Source organism: Dipteris shenzhenensis, chromosome 33, assembly GCF_047967505.1.
Source record: "Dipteris shenzhenensis isolate YYH24624 ecotype China chromosome 33, Dip_SZ_1.0, whole genome shotgun sequence".
In the NCBI taxonomy this organism is placed as follows: Eukaryota; Viridiplantae; Streptophyta; class Polypodiopsida; order Gleicheniales; family Dipteridaceae; genus Dipteris; species Dipteris shenzhenensis.
In genome coordinates, this window is record NC_141628.1 from 27,120,001 (window position 1) to 27,139,894 (window position 19,894).

Consider the following 19,894-nt stretch of genomic DNA (forward strand, 5'->3'; position numbering starts at 1 on the left):
GAGAACAAGAAGGCAAAGGTTTTGTTCAAGGAGTTGAGGTGTCCTGATTTCTTTGATTAGGTGAAATCTGAAAATGAAAGAGAGGTTTGAATCCTCACTATGTTGGTTTTGTGTGGGGCACTTCTTGTTTACCAAGTATTGAACTCCATTGTAAAGTAGGTGATAACATACATTTTACATGCAAGTAGTAAGAAGGTGATGGGTGTGGAAACCTATCAAGGAAAAGGCTCCTTGTCGTATTGTTTGAGGATGCACCCACTTTTTGAAAGTGTGTTGCAAAAATAGGTGGAGGTTTTTTGTGCGAGCCAGAGAGATGGCACCAATGGAATGATGTTCGGTTAAGGCTTAAAATAAGGTACGAAGAGAGAAGTTTAGAATATCGAGGCCGGGAAGAGGCGTTCAAAAACTTGCAAACAAGTAAGCTCAGAAGCTCAGAAAGAATCAGAAAAACGCACACACACACACACTGACGGGATTCTCCTTCCTCCTCCAAGCTCTGTCACTCTTGTATCTGACCGGGCGTCTTCTTCGCCATCATCTTGCTTAGCTCGCTTCCTCGCTTGCAGTATACTTGACTCCACATTCTGCTTGCTTGCCTCCCTCGTCCTCCTCTCGCCTTCCTCCATGCTCTCCTCCCCTTCCCCTTCCTAGCTCCTCCAGCCCTCCCTCCCTCCCTCCCTTCCCCCTCCCCCATCATGCAGCGCGCCTCCGTCCAAGGCGTTGCCGCAGATGTCACCTTTCTTTCCACCCGTTTTCCCAGCTATGGCGCCGGGCTTCACAGCGACAGTATGGATGACGACGAGGAGGCTTCCTCCCCTTCCATCAGAGAACTCGTGGCTAAAGAAGCCGCCGAGCTTCTGGAACAGCAGAAACGGTTCTCAGTCAGGGACCTTGCCAGCAGATTCGAAAAAGGGCAGGCTGCTGCACAGGCAGCTGTCGCTCAACTCTCCGACGATGTAAGAGGAATGCCGGCCTACTTGTCTTCTCGTTCTAATTGTCATCGCCGGGTTGCTGAACGTACTCAAGCTTTTGAATATGCAGATGCGGGCGCGGGAGGCCGCGTCACTCGATTGGCAGGTTCTTCTCGAAAGACTCCACGATGTTTTAGAGGCATTGCGGGGTCGCGTTGCAGGGCGCAACAAAGACGATGCAGAAGCAGCCCTAACCGAGGTAAGTGATTCCATCACGCGTCCTTGATCTTCGCACTCCATCGTTGATAGTTGCAATGTCACTTGATTCTGCCGTTTCATATGTACGGATAAACAAGCATGGGGAATATAATGGATTTCCGTATTCGTTAGGTTTCAGACATTCTGTTCAATGTCCTGTTCGTTCACCTACGTATTGAAACGAGTTTAAGCTTTGCTACTCAAGTGTCATATCGTGACGGCTATGTTTTCCATCGAATCTGGCTGCCCTGCAGGTAGAAGCATTATCTGCCCAGCTGTCGCAAAGGGAGGCAGAACTAGCCCAAGAAAAAATAGAAGTCAGAAAACTAGCTGCTCTTTTCAAACAAGTAAGTTGTACAGTGGAAGAAGTTCCCGTCTAAGTGGTAGGGTTTGTCAGAAGATCTTCCACATGTAGAGTACAATCTCCTCCCATATCTACAATTTATGTTTCTTGTGTACGATATTCTGTTTTGTTTGTGTGCTCTGACTTTGCCTTGCTTGGAGGATATTTAAATCTTTCCATTTCCAAAGAAAGGTATAAAGAGTGTCTTTATTTCTCTCTCTCTCTCCTCCCCATTAAGCAATGGCACATTGGGCGGTGCATCTTCTCTGGTCAGGCCTCCGATGATGCCAAAAGGATGGTGGAAGAGGCAAGAGCAATTGCACATGTAGAGATCGAGGCTGCTAGAGCTTCTGTACACAGAATCGAAGAGGGGCTTGAAGACAAGGAAAGGTTTCATGGAACGTTAGATAAGCAGGTATATCATCAATAGCTGATGCCTCTTCGCTTTTTACTTCACATAAAATCTTAACGGTGATTTATATAAATCACTCACGTGCCACGTAAATTTTTTGATTCGTCAAAGGAACTCGAAGATATGAGAAGAGAAGTTCAAGAAGCCAGAAGAATAAAGATGCTGCATGAGTCTAGTAAGGTGAAGAACTTCATTATACTACCGTCTCCTCAATTTGGGTGCATTCCAATACCTAGTTTTTTCCATGTGCTGGTCTTTTCTCAAGACTATCTTGGGTCACAAATCTATTGAAAGGCTTAAAATCTGGCAGAATGCCTGGTATGTTGAACGCAAGCTCATGAAATGTCGTTGAACTTTGATTTTCTGTTTCTCATTGTTCTGCTATGCGTTAGTTCTCTTCTTATTTTCTTCAACCTTATGTGTTCCTACTCGAAAGCCTTAAGTTTCGTAGTATCGGTTTTTCATTTTGTGTGAGAGCGAGCTTTACAGATCACATGGTCAAGTTGAAGATTTCACAGTCCTGATTTGTCTTTGTTTTTATCATTTTACTCATTTTCCCCGGACTATTCAAAGCCATGTTTTGAAGAATCGCTGTGAGCTTGAAATTTTAGAACTACGCTATAGGTAACTTGTCTTAACCTTGGATGCTTTAGCAGGCAATGGATATGGAACATGAGCTGGAGGGATTGAGGCAGCAACTTGTCCAGAAAACAATTGAGGTCACAAGGCTCCGTAAAGAGGTTAGTCAGATCCACATGCGTTTACTGGAATGTGTGGGTTGTCAAAAACTCCTTGAAGCCTGGATCATACTGAGTAAAAAAGGGTAGAATGGAAGAGGTTTGTGTTCCTGTGTTTGCAAGTTATTTTAGCGTAATGTGTTAAAAACTGGCAGTGGCTAACTCTAATTTCATTAAAGGGCAGGCCTCATAGGATTGGCAATGGAAAGTGAGAATATTCCTCAGAGAGGACACGTTATGGATCTTTTATGCTCTCTCCCTTTGGTTGATGCTGCTTGCGGGGATGCTATAATTAAGAGGTGTTCTATAATAAGGTATCCTGTCATTTGCCTTAGCCTAGATGATTGTCCAGCTAGACTTGAGTGAAAAACCAAGTCTGCCCGGTAAGTTTAGGAGAGAGAAAGGAATCATCCATTGAAGAATCCTGGGAACTGATTATTTTAAGTGCGAGAAGCAACCACTTTATTGTTTGAGTAAGGACGTGGAACATGTGCGCATCAGTTTTGTGACATTGGGCAATAATATAAACATTGTGCAATAGTATGTCCAAGTCAGTTGAAGCCGAAAAAAAGATGAAACAGATGGATATTGGTTCTATGAGGTGAGTTTGTCAAAGCCGCTCTTTGACACTCTTATTTTTCAGAAAAAGTACATTTTATTATAACTTTGAAAACAATAAAAACAGTCTATATCTGTTGCCCTGGCTTGGAGTAGCTGCAGTAGCTCAAAAACAACAAACACGCGTGCAGAAATAGGTCAAACTTTTCTGAAGCAGCCTGGAAGTGACTGCAGCAGGTGGCGGAAGCACAGGACAGATCTGTACAGCTACTGTGCGACAGCTGTACAGCAATCAGGATTGCAGGATCTAGCTCCAAGGGCTGAAAAACAGGTTTTCGCGAGAAAAGTGCTTCCCCAGGGCAGGGGAGGCACAGGGGAGCAAGAGGCAACCTGCTTTGATAACCAATTTGTAAGAAATGGAAGTGAGGTGCAGGACAGTGGAGGAGAAAGAACTCATTGAACTGTTGTATTGAGAATGAATAGTACAAGGGTCTAAAATCCTAAAACCCTAGGGTGAAACTCAAAGTGGGATTAAGACCTTTGAAACAACTAACTCACCACTAACTCAACCACTAATTGGTGGTTAAGGGGAAAAACCTCAATGAAGGAAAAAAGGTCCCTAACCTTATGACTGGTAACATTGATAACTGACTTAAGATTTCTTGGGCCAAGAAGAAAGGAGCTTTAAGTTATTGTACGGCATGAGCTAGAAATGTTTAGGTATATGTTGGTCGAATTATATCCAACGCTGAAGAAACATTTTGGGGCATGTTTTCATTCTTGGTAGGTGTTAATGATCGGTGATAAGGAGTCTCTATGCAAGTGACAAATAAAGGAGCCTGTGTGATGGGATTGTGTCATGCCAAGTCCTCACTTAATCTCTATTTGATGTTTTTTAATTGTTAAGGTGACTACCAAATGTTATCATCACTTCGATTTTATACAATTGTGGGCATTTGCATGGATTCCTTTACATACGATTAGAATGATGTCATTGATTACACTCTTCACAATATTTTTATGGGGCATTCTCATGGAGGCATTTTAATATGATCAGCGTTCACAACAATTTCCTTGTGAAGTCATTGTCCAACTTGCAGCGTCTTGATCTTACAATAATTCTTAGAAGTGACTTTTCCTGTCAGCTTTCTTTTTGTAGGTTTTGTGTTAGAAATGCTCGTTTGGAAGAAACTAACATGAAAACTCTAGACTTCATTAGTGGTTGTAGCTTGGATGAAGAGGATGTGGACGATTTGATTAATCTTCTCTTTTAGTGCTAGCCTTTGTCATGACTGAGTTTGCCCTTTGAATTTGGAGTATTGACAGAAACTCGTTAACAAGGCCCTTGTGTAAATGGATGTTCATGTGTGGGTGTGTGTATGTGTGAGAGTACACATTTTTACTATGTTCTACATCCATTGTTGTGCATTGATGCTGTCAGTGGCTGCCAAATTTTTGAACTTCTCATCTAATGTTGGAAAATTGGGTAGAGGCCTCAAGGGAAAAGTGCCTACTAGTTTGAAGCTAATTGTAGTAGGGAAACTAGCAAGTAAGGTATAAGTGACCCTGTCTTTCTTTTGCTAGTTCTGAATTCGCTCCGAATACATGAATGCCTCTTGTCAAGCCTAATATTTGAAAATGATTACCTGCATTTTGCTTTTAAGTTCTTATGAGCTAATATGGGGTTGTAATTTGGTGTCCTTGAAATTTTCAGAAGTGTTAAACTGGTTTTATTTTTTCTGCCAGATGGAGGCTGTACGATCAGTAGATGGGGAGAAGAGCAAGTTCTTCCGGTTGGAAGGTGTAGAATGCTTGGGTTTGTGTTTGCAAGTGGCAGTTTTGGATGAAACTACTGTAGATATTTCGCAATGCTGTGTTCAATGGCATCGCATATCTGCTGAAGGCAACAAGACAGAACTTATTTCGGGTGGGTTTTACTTGCTTCCTGTTTTGGTAGTTTCCATTGAGCATTGTAACAACTAGTAGTGAATGTTAGAAAATGAGGCAATCATTTGGCTTTGGGGCCAAGAATTGGGAGGCCATCCCATTCATAGAAAAAGGAAAATAGGCGTATGGATAGCCTAAAAAACAGCCAGACTTTGCAGGCCCATAACATTCGATCACTAGATCCAAATTTGATCAAGTTTTTTATTAAATCAAGTGGCAAGGCCTGCAGGATCTATACGAAAAATTATTTTACTAGAGTGATATTTGCAAATGTGTGGATTTTTATGAAGTTACACTTAATTATCACCTCCAAATTAGGCCTTAAGGAGACAACATCACTGAAATGTTTTAACAAGGATGGGATGTTGCCTACTTTAGGCTATTTTCTCCCAAAAAGGTTAAAAAAGGGGGGGGGGGGAGAGCTGTAATTCTTCAAGGGGGACCTCCAAGCACTACTGGGTAGCTGGACAGAATCAATGTATCTTTCCAGAAGAAAACTCTCATAATTGTGGGAACTATTGACCACCATGGCCTTTCCCTATGATAAGTGTACAAAAATTAACTCGGTTCTCAAAAAGATTGTGGTGCATTAAGGTGGGGCTATAGACCCTGATGAGAAGATGAGATCAAGACCACATCATCGGCATCTAAACATATCATGGGAGAAGAAATCTTGTGTAGAAAAAGAGGCTCTAGAAGATTGTTTTGTGGGCTGATAAAAAGCGGTTCTAGAAGATTCTAGAAAGATGTGGAAACTTTATTTTAGGCTTGTTTTCTGATGCTTTTCTTGCAAATTCGAAAATCTTTTAGAGAAGGCGCTTTGGGCCCAGCTTTCCATGTTTTTTTTCTGGCTTTTTCTGTTTTTGGCTTACCAAAAGCAGGCGCCTAGCTTTTTGAGCAAAAACCGCCAAGTTTTTGGGGATTCTTGCCACGCTTATTTAATCCTGATGAGGCGCCCCATTATCTTACATCAGGTCAGAGTTATTTGAGCCTTTTTATAATCTTCTATCCTCTCCATTGGTTCTAATTTTTTTGGGTGTGTTCCAGCCTGTTATTTTCCTCTATCTCCGCTCCGACTTGCAGCCTTCCGTACCTTGGTTAGATTTAACTGCAAGAAATTTCCCCCAGTTGGATGTATGGATGATATAAGGTCATCACTTACGGATTTTTTGTGGATGATTTTAACTGAGTGTTGTGTGATCTTGGAAGTTTATATGGAAGGTCATAAGGTTTAGGATGTCTTAGATGGGAAAAAGAAGGCTAGGAGTGGTAGTCCTAGTTGATGTTAGAATCCGCAAAAGGAGCCATGTGTCACCAAGGGGAGCGCCGGGTGTGGGGGTCCAAATCTCCGCCCCATACCCACGCATGCTCTCTCTCTCTCTCTCTCTCTCTCTCTCTCTCTCTCACCTACCCCCACCCCCCACCCCCCAAAAAAATAAAAAAAAAAGTTTCGAGAGGGATCAGAGAGATTATGTGTGGCTATGGGGCAGGGATTGGGATCCTGCACCCGCTGCTACCCTTGTGGACACGTGGCATCTTCTATGGGTTTTAACATGGTATCAGAGCCAGTTGTTTCAACGGACTGTTTGGTGGCAGTTGTCGTGTGGTTGACGTGTGGCTGTTGTCTCTGGCTCCTGATCTGTAGTCTGGTTTGCAAGGGATGTGATGACCCGCTTCCATTTGATGTAGTACTCAATGTAGGATCTTTTTCTGAGGATGTGGTCTCTGAATCCAATGATCTTCTTAGGTATGTATTGAATATGGCCTTCCTCATCCATGGGAGGCAGCTCTTCCATAACCTAATCTGTGGGGCCCATGTATTTCTTCAAAAGGGATACATGGAACACATTATGAATCCTGGAAGACGAGGATAGCTCCCACCTCACCGATTCTCTGCAACACCTTGTAGAGTCCATAGTATCTGTGTGCCAGCTTTGTGTTTGTGTTCCAATGAAGCATATCTGGAATTATGGAGCCTGAGGAAGCATAATCTCCTTCTTTAAGAGCAAGCTTCCTCCTATGATCATCAGTATATACCTTGGGTTTAAGCATGTGGTCCTTGCATTGCTGAAGTAAGGCTGCCATGTGTGCCAAATCATCAATGCCTCGCTGGTTAGTCGTGGCTCCATCCAGAACAGTTTAGGGAACATGAACTTGTACCCATACATTGCCTCGAATGGGCTCATCCCTATGAAGGTATGCTTGGTGGTGTTGTAACAAAACTCAGCCAAGTGTAGCCATTTCTCCCATGTGGTCTGGGTGTCAAAATAGAAATGTCTAAGCTAACTCCTCCAGCCAATTATTGACCCTTTCAGACTGGCCATCACTTTGAGGGTGGTCAGCAGTGCTTAGAGGGAGGAATGTTCCTATTGCCTTGAACAATTCCTGCCAAAACTGGCCCATGAATTTGGTGTGTCTGTCACTCACTATGTCCACTGGCAGACCATGTAATTCGAATTCATTTTCCATGAACTGAGCAGCTATCATAGTGGCTGAATATTGTGTCTTTGTGGGTATAAAGTGTGCTGCCTTTGTGAGCCTGCACATAGCCACAAAAATAGGTAGGCCAGTTATGAAGGCCATTGAAATGTAGGTCCACTTACCCTATGGAATGGGAAGAGGCTGAAGCAAGCCTTCTGGCCAGAGGTTCAATTCTCTGTTTCGTTGGCAGGGTCTGCAGCTTTGAACATATTTTCATACATCCTTCCATAACCCTTTGCATATAAAGCTTTGCTTCACCCTTTCATAGGTCTTCAATAGTTTAATATGACCAGCCATAGGAGAGGAGTGCATCTCCTGCGGGACCAGCAGCTATAGGTGGAGTTTTGCACAAGAATAATCCTCCCTTTGTACCATAACAGTCAATTATACAATTTGTAATTAGGATGGTCATCACCTTGTTGGGATCCACCCTGATTCCATTGCTGCCCACAATGTGTCCCAAATACTCCACCTCATTTGCCATGAAAGTACACCTACTTGGCTTGGCATAGAGCTGGTGGGTTCTTAAAACCTCCAAAATCTGTTTCACATGAGAGAGATGGTCCTCCTAAGGAGTCTTGCTGTAGATAAGAATATCATCAAAGAATACCAAAGCAAACTTGTAGAGGTAAGGCTGCAAAATTTTGTTCATGAGGGCCTAGAAAGTAGTTGGGGCATCGATGAGGCAACTGGTACAACCCCCTCTCAGTTTTGAAGGCTGTCTTTGTTTCATCCTCTTTTATCCTAACCTGATGATATCCTGATTTGAGGTCTGTCTTGGTAAAGAACTTGCTCCCTTCAATTCATCTAAGAGATCATCAACCCTAGGTGTAAGAAATCTGTTCTTTATGGTAACTTTGTTGAGGTGTTTGTTGTCAATACACATCCTGTAGGATCCATCTTTTTTCTTCGCTAGGATAAGTGGGGCAAAGGGGGATTGGCTGTGAGTAATAAAGTCTCTCCTTCACCTGCCTAGCCACCTTCTTGCTCTCCACTCTTGACGACTTCTAGGGAGCTTTGTTGACTGGTTTGGAACTTGGTTCAAGAGTGATGGAGTGGTCAATGTCTCTTTGAGGTGGGAGATCTTCATGGCTTGATCCTCAACCATAACCTCCTTTGTGTCCTTAGATTTGGAAAGATAAAGGGAATAGACTGCATAAATATTTTTGAGGTCTCTTGCCAACTTTTTGGAAGGAATGACAGCCAATTTATGTGCTTCATAGCCTTCAAAAGTATCTCCTTACCTTTATGAAAGGATCTCATATACATGTGATTCAAATCACAGTGATCTCACCAAGTCGTCTCAGTCGTTCACAGCCTAGAACATTGTCAATAGGCCCCATATCCAAAGCAAATTATTCTCCTTGGAATGTATAATCTGGTGACAGCCATATTTGGGTGGCTTGACAACAGTACCTACTCAGAGCATGCTCCCCATTAGCCACTTGTACTAGACTAGAGTCACCATTAACCATGGTGTCACGTGGAGTAGACCACTAGGGTCATATGGGAAGGAGGGATCCCCTTTGGATCCATGAGTAGACTCAACATCACCCTGGCCTTCAGTCTCACAGCCATGTAATTCTAACTCTGCTGCAGGGTCTTCTGGGATTGGATTGTCCTTAATCTCAATTATCATGCTCAATTTCTATGTTCTGGTCTCCATTTCTCCCCACATAGATAGCATAGGTTTTTCTTCCTTCTATCCTCACTGATGGACTGGGATAACTGTTTTACCACTTTATATTTCTTGTCCTTTGGGTCCTCCTTGGGGGCTGGGTCTATTTGAAGGCTTTGCTTCCTCAGCCTTGTAGGGCTTGAGGTTTCCCATATGGCTGGGATAAACTGAGGAGATCTAGGAATAGGAGTTCCTGTTGTACAAGGTACCACTTGTTTGGACACCATTGGAGGGCTACCCTTGTTCACAGGTCTGCTGTCCATGTGTCCAGGCTACCCTTGTTCACAGGTTTGCTGTCCATGTGTCCAATACCCACACCTTCTCCTTTAGGTTGTGCTGGGATTTTGGATTGACACATCAGCTGCTATACTTGGATGGAGTCCATGAATGAACCCGAGCAGCCTGCTTCTATCATCAATCCCATGGGCAAACAAAGATAGCTTCCAGAACCTTCCGATATGGCTCCTACTGCTGAGTTAGTTCATCCCATTCTTACACCAACTTGTCTCTTGCAAGGGTCGATACAAAGGTCTGGAACATTTGCTCTTTGAAATCCTCCCAAGTGTGGATAAGATTATGTAACATGCAACAGTAATCTGATCGTGTAATTCACAGCAAGACCTTCTTTAAACCTTTAGTGAGGAATTAGCGTAATCCACCATAGTGAGAGAAAGGAGATGAGGGTAAGGAATTAGCGTAATCCACCATAGTGAGAGAAAGGAGATGAGGGTAGAGAGAGAGTAGAGTCAACAACCGATTGGGTCCTTGTACCCATTGAGGGCCCCCTCCCCCAATCAAGGGAGAATTTGCTTTATACTTGGAGAACTGAGAAATACCAAGAACACTCTTCGAGAGAGCATGGAAACGCGCTTTTGAAAAGCTCACTGCGCACATGTATAGCAGACCCAAAGACCTGGGAGGCAACGCCGACCAATACCGAGACCTTGATGCTGTCCACACTGACGATGTAAGACGCATCTGCAAGGCAAGGGAGAGGCTTGTGCTGTCCACTAGAATGTAGGGTTACTGCGTGAGTGAGAGAGCGAAAGCTAGGAGTGATAGATCCTATAAGAGAGCTCAGAGATGATTGAAATAAAGAGCTGAGAATGAGCTGTCTAAAACTGTAAAAGATAACTGAAAAGAGTTGCTGAAACAGACCCCAAACCTTACTCCGTGAAGGGGGCCTAGAAGGGCTCCTATCTTGGGTTGCATGAACACCTTCCCAGAGGGCTGAACTGATGCCAAAGGCTGAGGCTGGTTAGAGGGCCATTGGGGGTGAGTGTCAGGCTGTTCAGAGGGGGCTGAGGAGGAGCTGTAGGAGGCTGAAGTGCTGGGAGAATTGAATGAGAAATGAGGCAAGGGGCTCCCCCTTGAATAGGGGGATGGGGCTGAGCCAACTTGCCCTAAACAGGCCGACTTCTAGTTGGCTGTTTAGGGCTGGATTTGCAGCCCTTTTCCTTATAAATGCCCACCTTGGGTGAGGTGCAAGGCGGCCTATATAAGCAGTCCTCCCCCAGCCCATTCCCCTCCATATGTTCCCTCTTGAGGGGGCCTAGAAGGGCTCCTATCTTGGGCTGGACCTAAACCTAAGATGGAAACACTAACCTACTGTTCTCTAGTGGGTACCAATGAAGAAGAATTGATCTTTTGACTTGACCTAAGGCTGAGAGATTGACTTACGTAGCTTGTGCCTGATTGTCCTTGGACAAGGGCTCACAGAGGGGTCACATCATACGAGAAAAACTCTTATTAGGGAACTATTACGAACTTGTCGATGTAGCTAGTGTGTCACTTTGCAGCCAAGTGCAGGGGTGCATGTGACATTCCCTCCTTAACTTGGCGGTAGGTTCATTGCTTCCAAGTAGTCCGCCAATATCTTGAGAAACTCATGGAAAAAATCTTCGTCTAACCACACTCCTTCATGGGTATCTCGATCACGGAACTTGGTGTAAAACTCTCGGATCCTGCATCTTGACCCATGCTTGAATTTATGAAGAAGGATCTGTTCTGGTTGCAAAACTTCGGCTTCATCAAGAAGTTCAGGTTGTTGCTCGTCGGAAATCCCTGAAAGAGGAGGTCCAAAATATGGCTTCAACCAAGCTACATGAAACACATTGTGCATAGTCCAACTGTCTGGAAGGCGTAACTTCATTGAGACATCATTGATCTTTTGAATAATAGGGAATTGTCCGAAGCTCTTGAAAGACCACTTAAAGCATCGCTTGCCACTTGCTTCAATCTCGCAAATACACCCATTGATCCTCTTTATACTGCATATCTCGTCTAGATTTGTTAGCTTGGCGTGTATACGATGCTTGAGCTTTCACGGACTCCGTAATATCTGCCATTGATTCGGTGGTTTTGTTGGCCTTAAGAGATGGAGACACCATTTGGGTGAGGAGTGATGTAAACCGCCGTCCAAATGCCACTTCATAACGTGTACGACTAATAGTCGAAGAATAGGTATCGTTCAGAATGGCTTGCACAAGTGAAAGAAACTGCTTCCACTTTCCTTGAGCATCATGACAATATGATTTCAAAATATCAAATGCCATACCATTATACTTTTTCGTTTATCCGTTCGATTGCGGATGGAAAGTGTTGGACATTTATAGCTTAGTATCAAATTTATCAAACAAGGCTCGCCAAAAGCTAGACGTAAACTTGGAGTCCCTGTCGGATGTGATGGTCTTTGGCAATGCTCCAATGGGATTCCAATACTTAATAAACAAACGAGCTACATCTTCAGCGTTGATCGTTTGTTTGCAGGGAATAAACATACAATATTTACTAAAGTGACAAACAATAGTAAGACATTGAGTATTACGCGTCCCTACCAATGCTAGAAGTGGTCCCATGAAATCCATACCTATGTCTTGAAAAGGACTGTTGGGGATTGGCAATGGCATAAGTAAGCCCGTCGCTTTCTTGTGGGAAGCCTCGACCTTTTGGCATATTTGATAATTTTGAACATAGCGGTATACTTGCTTTCGTATCTTTGGCCAATAGGAATAGTGCTCTAACTTCTCCAAAGTCCCGTTGATACCTCTGTGACCACCGGTAAGGGCGTCATGGGCATCATGAAGAAGCAACTGTTGTTTGTCTTTGAGTACACATAATGTTTTCTTATAGAAAAGCCAGCCGTCCTCTAATGAGTAATGGCTTGGAGCAAGTGTCATGGCTAACTGGAACTGCATGCCAAACTTTGCTGACTCCACGTATTGTGTCTTCATGCTATCAAGATCCTTTCCTTTGATTTTGAGCACAGTGGCCTGCTCAATGGTTTGGATGGAACCTTTCCGATTGAGAATGTCGGCAACAGGGTTGTTTTTGTCGGGAACGTACTTGATTATTCCCGCAAATTGTTGGAATATGTGGCTCCATCGCTCCATTGTGAACTAGGCATTGTCTGAAGCCACTGAAGGGCTTGGTGATTTGTCTTTACCGTGAAAGTCCGTCCATATAGGAAAGGCTTCCAATGTTTTAATGCCTAGATGACACCGAGGAGCTCTCTATCATAAACTGGATAGTTCTTTTCGGCATTGTTAAGCTTTCTATTGTAATATGCCACGTGCCTATCTTCTTGCTATAATCCTGTCCTGATGGCGACATTGCTAGAGTCTGTGATTACCAGAAATGGATCATCTCAAGAGGCGATCTTCATAACTGGTGTTGTCGTGGCCAACCGTTGCAAGTCATGGAAGGCTTGCAAAGCTTTGCTTGTGACTTGAACTTTTTGTTTGCGTGGCTTTACCCCCTTGAGTAGATCTATAAGAGGGGCTGTGTGTGTCGAGAAACCATCCATGTGCAAGCTGACACAAACCCACAAAGGATCGGATCTCCTGAGCTGTCGTGGGGACAGCCCAACTTGTGATAGCTTGGATCTTCTCTTGGTCAAATCGAATACCTTGAGCACTAATGATGTATCGCAAATATTGAATTTCCAGCAAGCCAAATTCACTCTTCTTTGCGTTGAGGTATAACTTCTAGTTGGCTGTTTAGGGCTGGCTTTGCAGCCTTTTTCCCCATACATGCTCACCTTGGGTGGAGTGCAGGGCAGCCTATATAAGCAGCCCTCCCCAGCCCTTTCCTCTTCATATGGTACAGCCCTGAGGGGGTCCAGAATGGCTTCTATCCTTGGTTGGACCTAGACCTATCACAAAACCTAAGATGGAAACAATAACCTACTGTTCTCTAGTGGGTACCTGTGAACAAGAACTGATTTTCTGACTTGACCTAAGGTTGAGAGACTGACTTACGTAGCTTGTGCCTGACTGTCCCTGGACAAGGGCTCACAAAGGGATCACAACGTACGACAAAACTCCTATTAGGGAACTATTACGCACTTGTCGATGTAGCCAGTGTGTCACTTTGCACCCAAGTGTAGGGGTGCATGTGACATATTATCCTCTTGTTGGTGGTGTCTCCACTATGTATGGGCATAATCCCTCAAGTGTAGCACAACAAATCTATCCCTGCTTTGGTCACTCTTAGAACACAACCTAAAATAGTCCTCCATTTTACTCAACCATTCCTCCAACTCATTGGGGATACAAGGGTCACCCTTGAACTTAGACAAAACAAATTTATCTTTAGCATCCTTGTCTTGATGAGTTGATCCCTTGGATTCAACAGATTTAAGAGTGTGAATATCCTTTTAATATTCTATGGGCTATCCATAGGTGCCACTTATTCCTTGGCATGTACCTTGTAGGCCTAGTTATAGTCAGTTAGGACTATTGGTATAGTTAGTACATGTACCACCTAAGTTAGTTAGGACACTTAGTCCAGTTAGGGCATTTAGCCCTAGCGTTTTGTATTATTGGCTCTCTCTTGATCCTCCATTCATTTTAGCAGCATTTTCAATACAACAGCTCGTTTTTGGCTTTCTCCCACTCATTTCTGAGCTTCCATTGCCTGCCATAGCCAACAATGGTATCAAAGCTGGTTAGGGTTCCATCCTCTAGCCATTTCCAGCTTCTCCAAGCTGTTGGTGACCCGTTCCTGCCTCATTTTGGCTCATTTCCTTGCTGGTCTGCACATTTAGCAAGGCATTGGTGCTTGCTGTAGCTACCCGAGGCAGTTTCCAGCCTTTTCATCGAGGGAAAACATCTTTTTCAAGTTGCTTCTGCATTGTTCGGTTCTTTTTCTGCCTTGGTGAAGCCGTTTAAGTTTGTATGGAAGTCCGTACACTCTGTACGGACTGCAGGCCTCGCACGTGTGAGCCGCACAGCCTCATTAATTGCTGTACGGAACTGACTGAAGCATTTAAGATGCAGTACAGACTGCTGCCAGGTCATAAATAGCTGTACGGACTGTGTACGGATGCATTTAAGGCTGTACAGTCGCATTTATTGCAGGACAGTTCACATGTGTGGTCCATACACTCTGCACGAACCTTTACAGCAGCTCTTGTTACAGGTACGGACCTGCTGTATGCACATTGAATGCTGTACCTGTAGCACCAGAGGCGGTAGGTGTAGCACCAGAACTTGCATTACGTGTAGGCCTGGCCTCATAACTGGAAATTCTTGGCAACCAAAACATGCCCCATCATGTATGACCACATGGGGTAATTGGTGCCATCAAGCTTGTCATCAGCCCAAAGCATACCAAAAGGGTCATCTTTGTTGCTAGCCATTCATGCAAATAGAGCAGCAATATCACAATGGACAAAGGCAAAAGGAGAGATACAACTCTCAACTGCAAGAACTAGTGACTGCACAAACCTCAAGGCTCTCAACTACACAAATATCTTGCTGTACCAAATAAGCAAATGTGTGGCTTCAAGAGTGCAAGAAAGAGCCCCAAATGCTAAAATTGATGACTTTGAATGCTCCAAAGCGTAACAGCAAGGCCCAAACTCCAAAGTCGGTGGAAATAGTCACCCCAAAATGCTGTAGCAAGCTCCAAATGCCAAAGTCGGCTGATGTATGTACTCCAAAAGCTTGCACACTTCACAAAACAGCACCAAACTGCTCTGAACTGAAGAGAAATGCAGGAAAACACCTTCAAATGGCTGGCACACACTTCGAGACACTTCAGGTGATGGGTCTCATGCTACTTCTAGAGCAGCTGCATCTACTACTGCAGATGCTTGGCCTCCTCAGGAGCAGATTCAGTGGGATGGTCGTGATGCCAAAGCACATGCCTTGATTGCTCTTTCAGTGAAACGGGTTATTATTCCTCATATCCGGTCTTGCAAGACAGCTAAGCAAAGCATGGGATCAATTTCCATCCTTGTATTAGGTTCGGAATGAGGCGAGGGTTGTCTATCTCCGCAAGCAGTTAAAGGACTTGAAGCTTGAAGTGGGTGGTAACATGGATGCCTATCTTACTAATGTGAAGGATTTGAAAGAGCAATTGGCAAACATTGATGAGATTATGCTTGATTCTCAGCTTGTTTCTAATACCCTTGATGGGTTGCTTGATTCTTATCAGGGCTTTGCTACTACATTGAGGTTGGTTGTAGGTGGCAATGCCAACCATTTCTCTACTAGCTGGTTGCTCTTCTCCTTCAAGAGGAGCAAAGTCGCACAAATCGCAATGCTTCTATGGCTAGTGATCAAGCCTTTGCCGCCTAGCACAAAAACAAAGACAAAGGCAAGGTTTCAGCTGGTAAACCCCCTCATTCATATGTTGATCATTCATATGGTGCCTCTTCTTTAGGGGATAACAAAAAGAAGAAGAGATGTAACTATTGCAAGAAACCTTGGCATGATATTTCTGAATGCAGGAAGCGGATTGCATCTGAAAAGAAGAAGAAAGAGTCTGGTCTTACAGTATCTCGTTCTTCTAGTGCAGAAGATCGACATGAGTCAGCTAATTTACACAAGACTAGCATTGGGCTTTCTTGGTTCATGATGCTTGCATGGCAGTTTCAGACGTTCATGATGCCTGGTTCTTTCATAGTGGTGCTACCAAGCACATCCCTTCTTGTAGGAAGTTATTCAGCTCATTTGAGCATACATCTAAGACGGGCAGTGTCACATGTGCCAATAATGCATCATATACTGTGAAAGGTATTGAGCAAGTTCTTCTTACTTCTGTCTCTGGTGGTATTTGCTTGGCCTATGCCCATGTGCCTTCACAGACACGCACCAAGTTGGATGATAAAGCTGTCAAGTGCATTTTTATTGGGTATAGCTCAGAGAGCAAGGGCTATAAACTTTATCAGCCTCGCACGAGCAAGTGTTTTGTTATTTGGAATGTTGTGTTTGATGAATCTACCACTATGCCTTCGTTGGACTGTCAAAAACAGCCCATTGTTGATGCTCAAGATATCTTTGACAGCTTGATGCGCCTTTGTTTCCATCGGATGCTCATGATGATGTTCCATCTGAGGATCTCCCTCCTCCATCTATTGGTCATTTGCAGCCACATGTGCAGCCAGATATTCAGTATGATATTCAGCCTGATCTGCCTCTGATTGATTAGGACCATGTGAACATGGCTGTTGACCAGGAAAGAGCTCCCATACAGGAGCCCAAAAAGGTCTCCCGTTGGCTCCTTGATACATTAAAAGACAGCAAACAGGATACTCCTCTGCCAGCCCGTACTAGACAAGCTGTCCGGAAAGAGCATGCTAGTTTTGTTGCTTATGCATTGGTTGCTACAGCATGCAATGAAGAGCCATTATGGCATCAAGATGCCATTAGAATGATTGTTGGTTGAAGGCTATGCAAGCTGAATTGGATTGTATCCATTAGAATAACACTTGGGAGTTGTGTGACTTGCCTCCTGGCAAGAATATCATTGGAACTAAGTGGGTTTATAAAATTAAACGGAAAGCTGATGGTTCAGTGGACTGTTACAAAGCCCATCTTGTTGCTAAAGGCTATGCTCAGTAGCAAGGCATGTACTTTGAGACTTTTACTCCCACTTCCAGGATCACAGCTATTCACATTGTTATTGCCTTTGCTGCCCACTTTCATTGGGAGGTACATCAGCTTGATATCAAGACAACCTTCTTTCATGGGCATTTGCAGGACGAGGTCTATGTTTCCCAACCTCCTGGCTTTGAGGTTGAAGGTTCTGAAAGCAAGGTATGCCGCTTAAAGAAAGCCCTTTATGGATTGAAGCAGGCACCTCGGGCTTGGTATTCTAGGATACAGACTCATTTGCTCTCACTTGGCTTTCAGAATAACCCCACAGAGGCTACCCTTTACATTTGTAAGAGTGGGACAGATTTGCTGATTTTAGTCCTTTATGTGGATGACATGCTTGTGACAGGGACACATGCTAAGCGAATTGTAGATTTTAAGCTTGATTTGTAGAAGAGATTTGCTATGTCTGATCTTGGTTTGCTAGCAGTGAGGGGGGCATTTTGATGTCACAATCAAGTACATTGGACAGCTTTTGCAGCGTTTTCAGTTTGAGGATTGTAAGCCAGCATCCACACCATTAGAGCTTGGTTTTCACTTCTCTTTTGAGGATGGGAGTGGTACATGTGATGTCACTCTCTATCACGAGGCAATTGGTTGTTTGATTTACTTATGCCATACGAGACCTGATCTATGGTATGCTATCTCACAGTTGAGCAAATATATGCACAGTCCATCTACGCACCATTGTCATGCCGTGAAGCGTGTCTTCAAGTATATGAAAGGCACTCAGCATTTGGGCCTTCTTTATGGGGCTGATACTTCACTTGTCATGCATGGATTCACCGATAGTGATTGGGCTGGTTGTTTGGACCCTCGTGTGTCACATAGTGGCAACTGTTTTATGCTTGGTACTTCATGCATTTGTTGGTTCAGCAAGAAGCAAAGTACAGTTGCTACTTCTACTTGTGAAGCTGAATACAGAGCAGTTTTTACAGCTACAGTGGAGTGTGTTTGGCTTCGGAAGCTACTTGTAGATCTTTATGCATGTTACCGTCATCTTTACTGATAATTAGAGTGCTTTGGCTATTGCACGAAATCCTGTTTTCCATGCTTGCACAAAGCATATTGAGGTTCACTATCACTATGTCAGAGAGCGATTATCAGCAGGTGATATTCAGTTGTCTTATGCTCCCACTGAAGACAACTTGGCAGATCTCTTTACGAAGGCTCTACCTCGACCTAAGTTTGAGGCTTTTCGGCAAGCTTTAAACTAGTATCTTTTGTAACTTGATCTGTTGTACTTTGTACAGTCATAGGTTGCTATATCCTACAGGATGAACATGTGCAACTATGATATTAGATATTCAGGTATCCTGAGTCATGTCCAGGGTACTTCAGTCCATATCCATAGGTGCCACTTATTCCTTGGTATGTGTTGTAGGCCTAGTTATAGTCAGCTAGTACTATTGATACAGTTAGTACATGTACCACCTAGGTTAGTTAGGACACTTAGTCCAGTTAGGGCATTTAGTCCTAGGGTTTTGTCATGTTGGCTCTCTCCTAAGCCCCCATTCATTGTAGCAGCATTTTCAATATAGCAGCTCGTTTTTGGCTTTCTTCACTCATTTTTGAGCTTTCATTGCTTGTCATAGCCAACAAGATTTCCATTAGTGTTTTGCTTCTAGGAACGAGTTGCTTGGACATTTGAAGTGTCATCATTGAGCTCTTGTCTGCTACTGCCAAAGGGGTCAATAATTTCATTGCCATCCCTTGGGATTCCCCCACTGGAGCTAACACCCATGTAGCATCCATCACAGAATCATCCTCAGGGATCGGACTGATTTCCAGACCTCCCGCAAGCATCTTGATAATCCAAATCAATTTAAATTTGAGGAGACTGTGTTGGACATTGTCAGATCTCTGTTGGAGAATTAAAACACTGTCTAAATATACCAACACTCTGTAAAACACTTTCTGCAGTCTGTTAGAGGCACTGTTAACACTGAGTAGAGCATTGTTTAGATTCACAGTTTATACATTGTAGAGAACTGTTTGGGAGTTAGAACACTTGCTGAATCGCTATTTGGAAAAAAATGAACAAGTGTTTGTGTTTGGACAGCGTATACCAGCTGCCAAGATAGCAAAATCAGTCCACGTGGCAGTTGTTAAGCATAGCTGGCTGATTTGAAAGGATTACGGTTCAATTTCCCACCAATGCTCCAATCTAGGCTATGCGTGATGGAGTTTATGATTTTTAACCTAATAAGTGACTATCATGACATTGAAACTGCACTATATTGTGTTTTTAGAGGATGGGTTTAGGCATGGTCTTGGACTCATCTAGGTATATGCTTCTGTTGCATTAGCGGCATTGTGTTTTTAGAGGATGAGTTTGGGCATGGTCTTGTACTATTGTTGAAGTCGCACCCAACAATCCAAGAGTTGACATATGGAGGCCCTCTATTAGACACCTCAAAAGTTGGCCGATGTTACCTGCGGGCTCATGCATAAACGTTCAGGATGCCAATCTTGGACTCGCCCTTGCGGAGGCCCTTCCAAATTGCTTGACCTGGGATCATCTCTTCCTGATCAAAAACCTCGCGAGCCACTGCCTGGAACTTGGGGATGCCGCTGTGCTCCCCCCTCTCTAGCCTACTGCGTGAGACCATACCTCCAAGCCTCTCCTCGAAAGAAAATGATGGCATTGGTTGATGCCTTCTGCTGAGAAACATGTGCTCTTGAA

The 19,894-nt window shown here is 43.8% G+C and overlaps 1 protein-coding gene across 1 annotated transcript in view; it reads left to right on the top strand.

The window, feature by feature from the left end:
- The first annotated feature begins 266 nt into the window (after window positions 1–266).
- Window positions 267–19,894, top strand: part of SCAB1 (plectin-like protein) — an 81,539-nt gene continuing 61,911 nt past the window's right edge. The window contains exons 1-7 of the mRNA XM_087371563.1: window positions 267–956; window positions 1,042–1,170; window positions 1,424–1,516; window positions 1,787–1,927; window positions 2,036–2,104; window positions 2,581–2,664; window positions 4,966–5,146. Of these exons, the coding sequence (XP_087227689.1) occupies window positions 696–956; window positions 1,042–1,170; window positions 1,424–1,516; window positions 1,787–1,927; window positions 2,036–2,104; window positions 2,581–2,664; window positions 4,966–5,146 (958 nt within the window). The 5' untranslated portion in view covers window positions 267–695. The remainder of the gene's footprint in view (window positions 957–1,041; window positions 1,171–1,423; window positions 1,517–1,786; window positions 1,928–2,035; window positions 2,105–2,580; window positions 2,665–4,965; window positions 5,147–19,894) is intronic.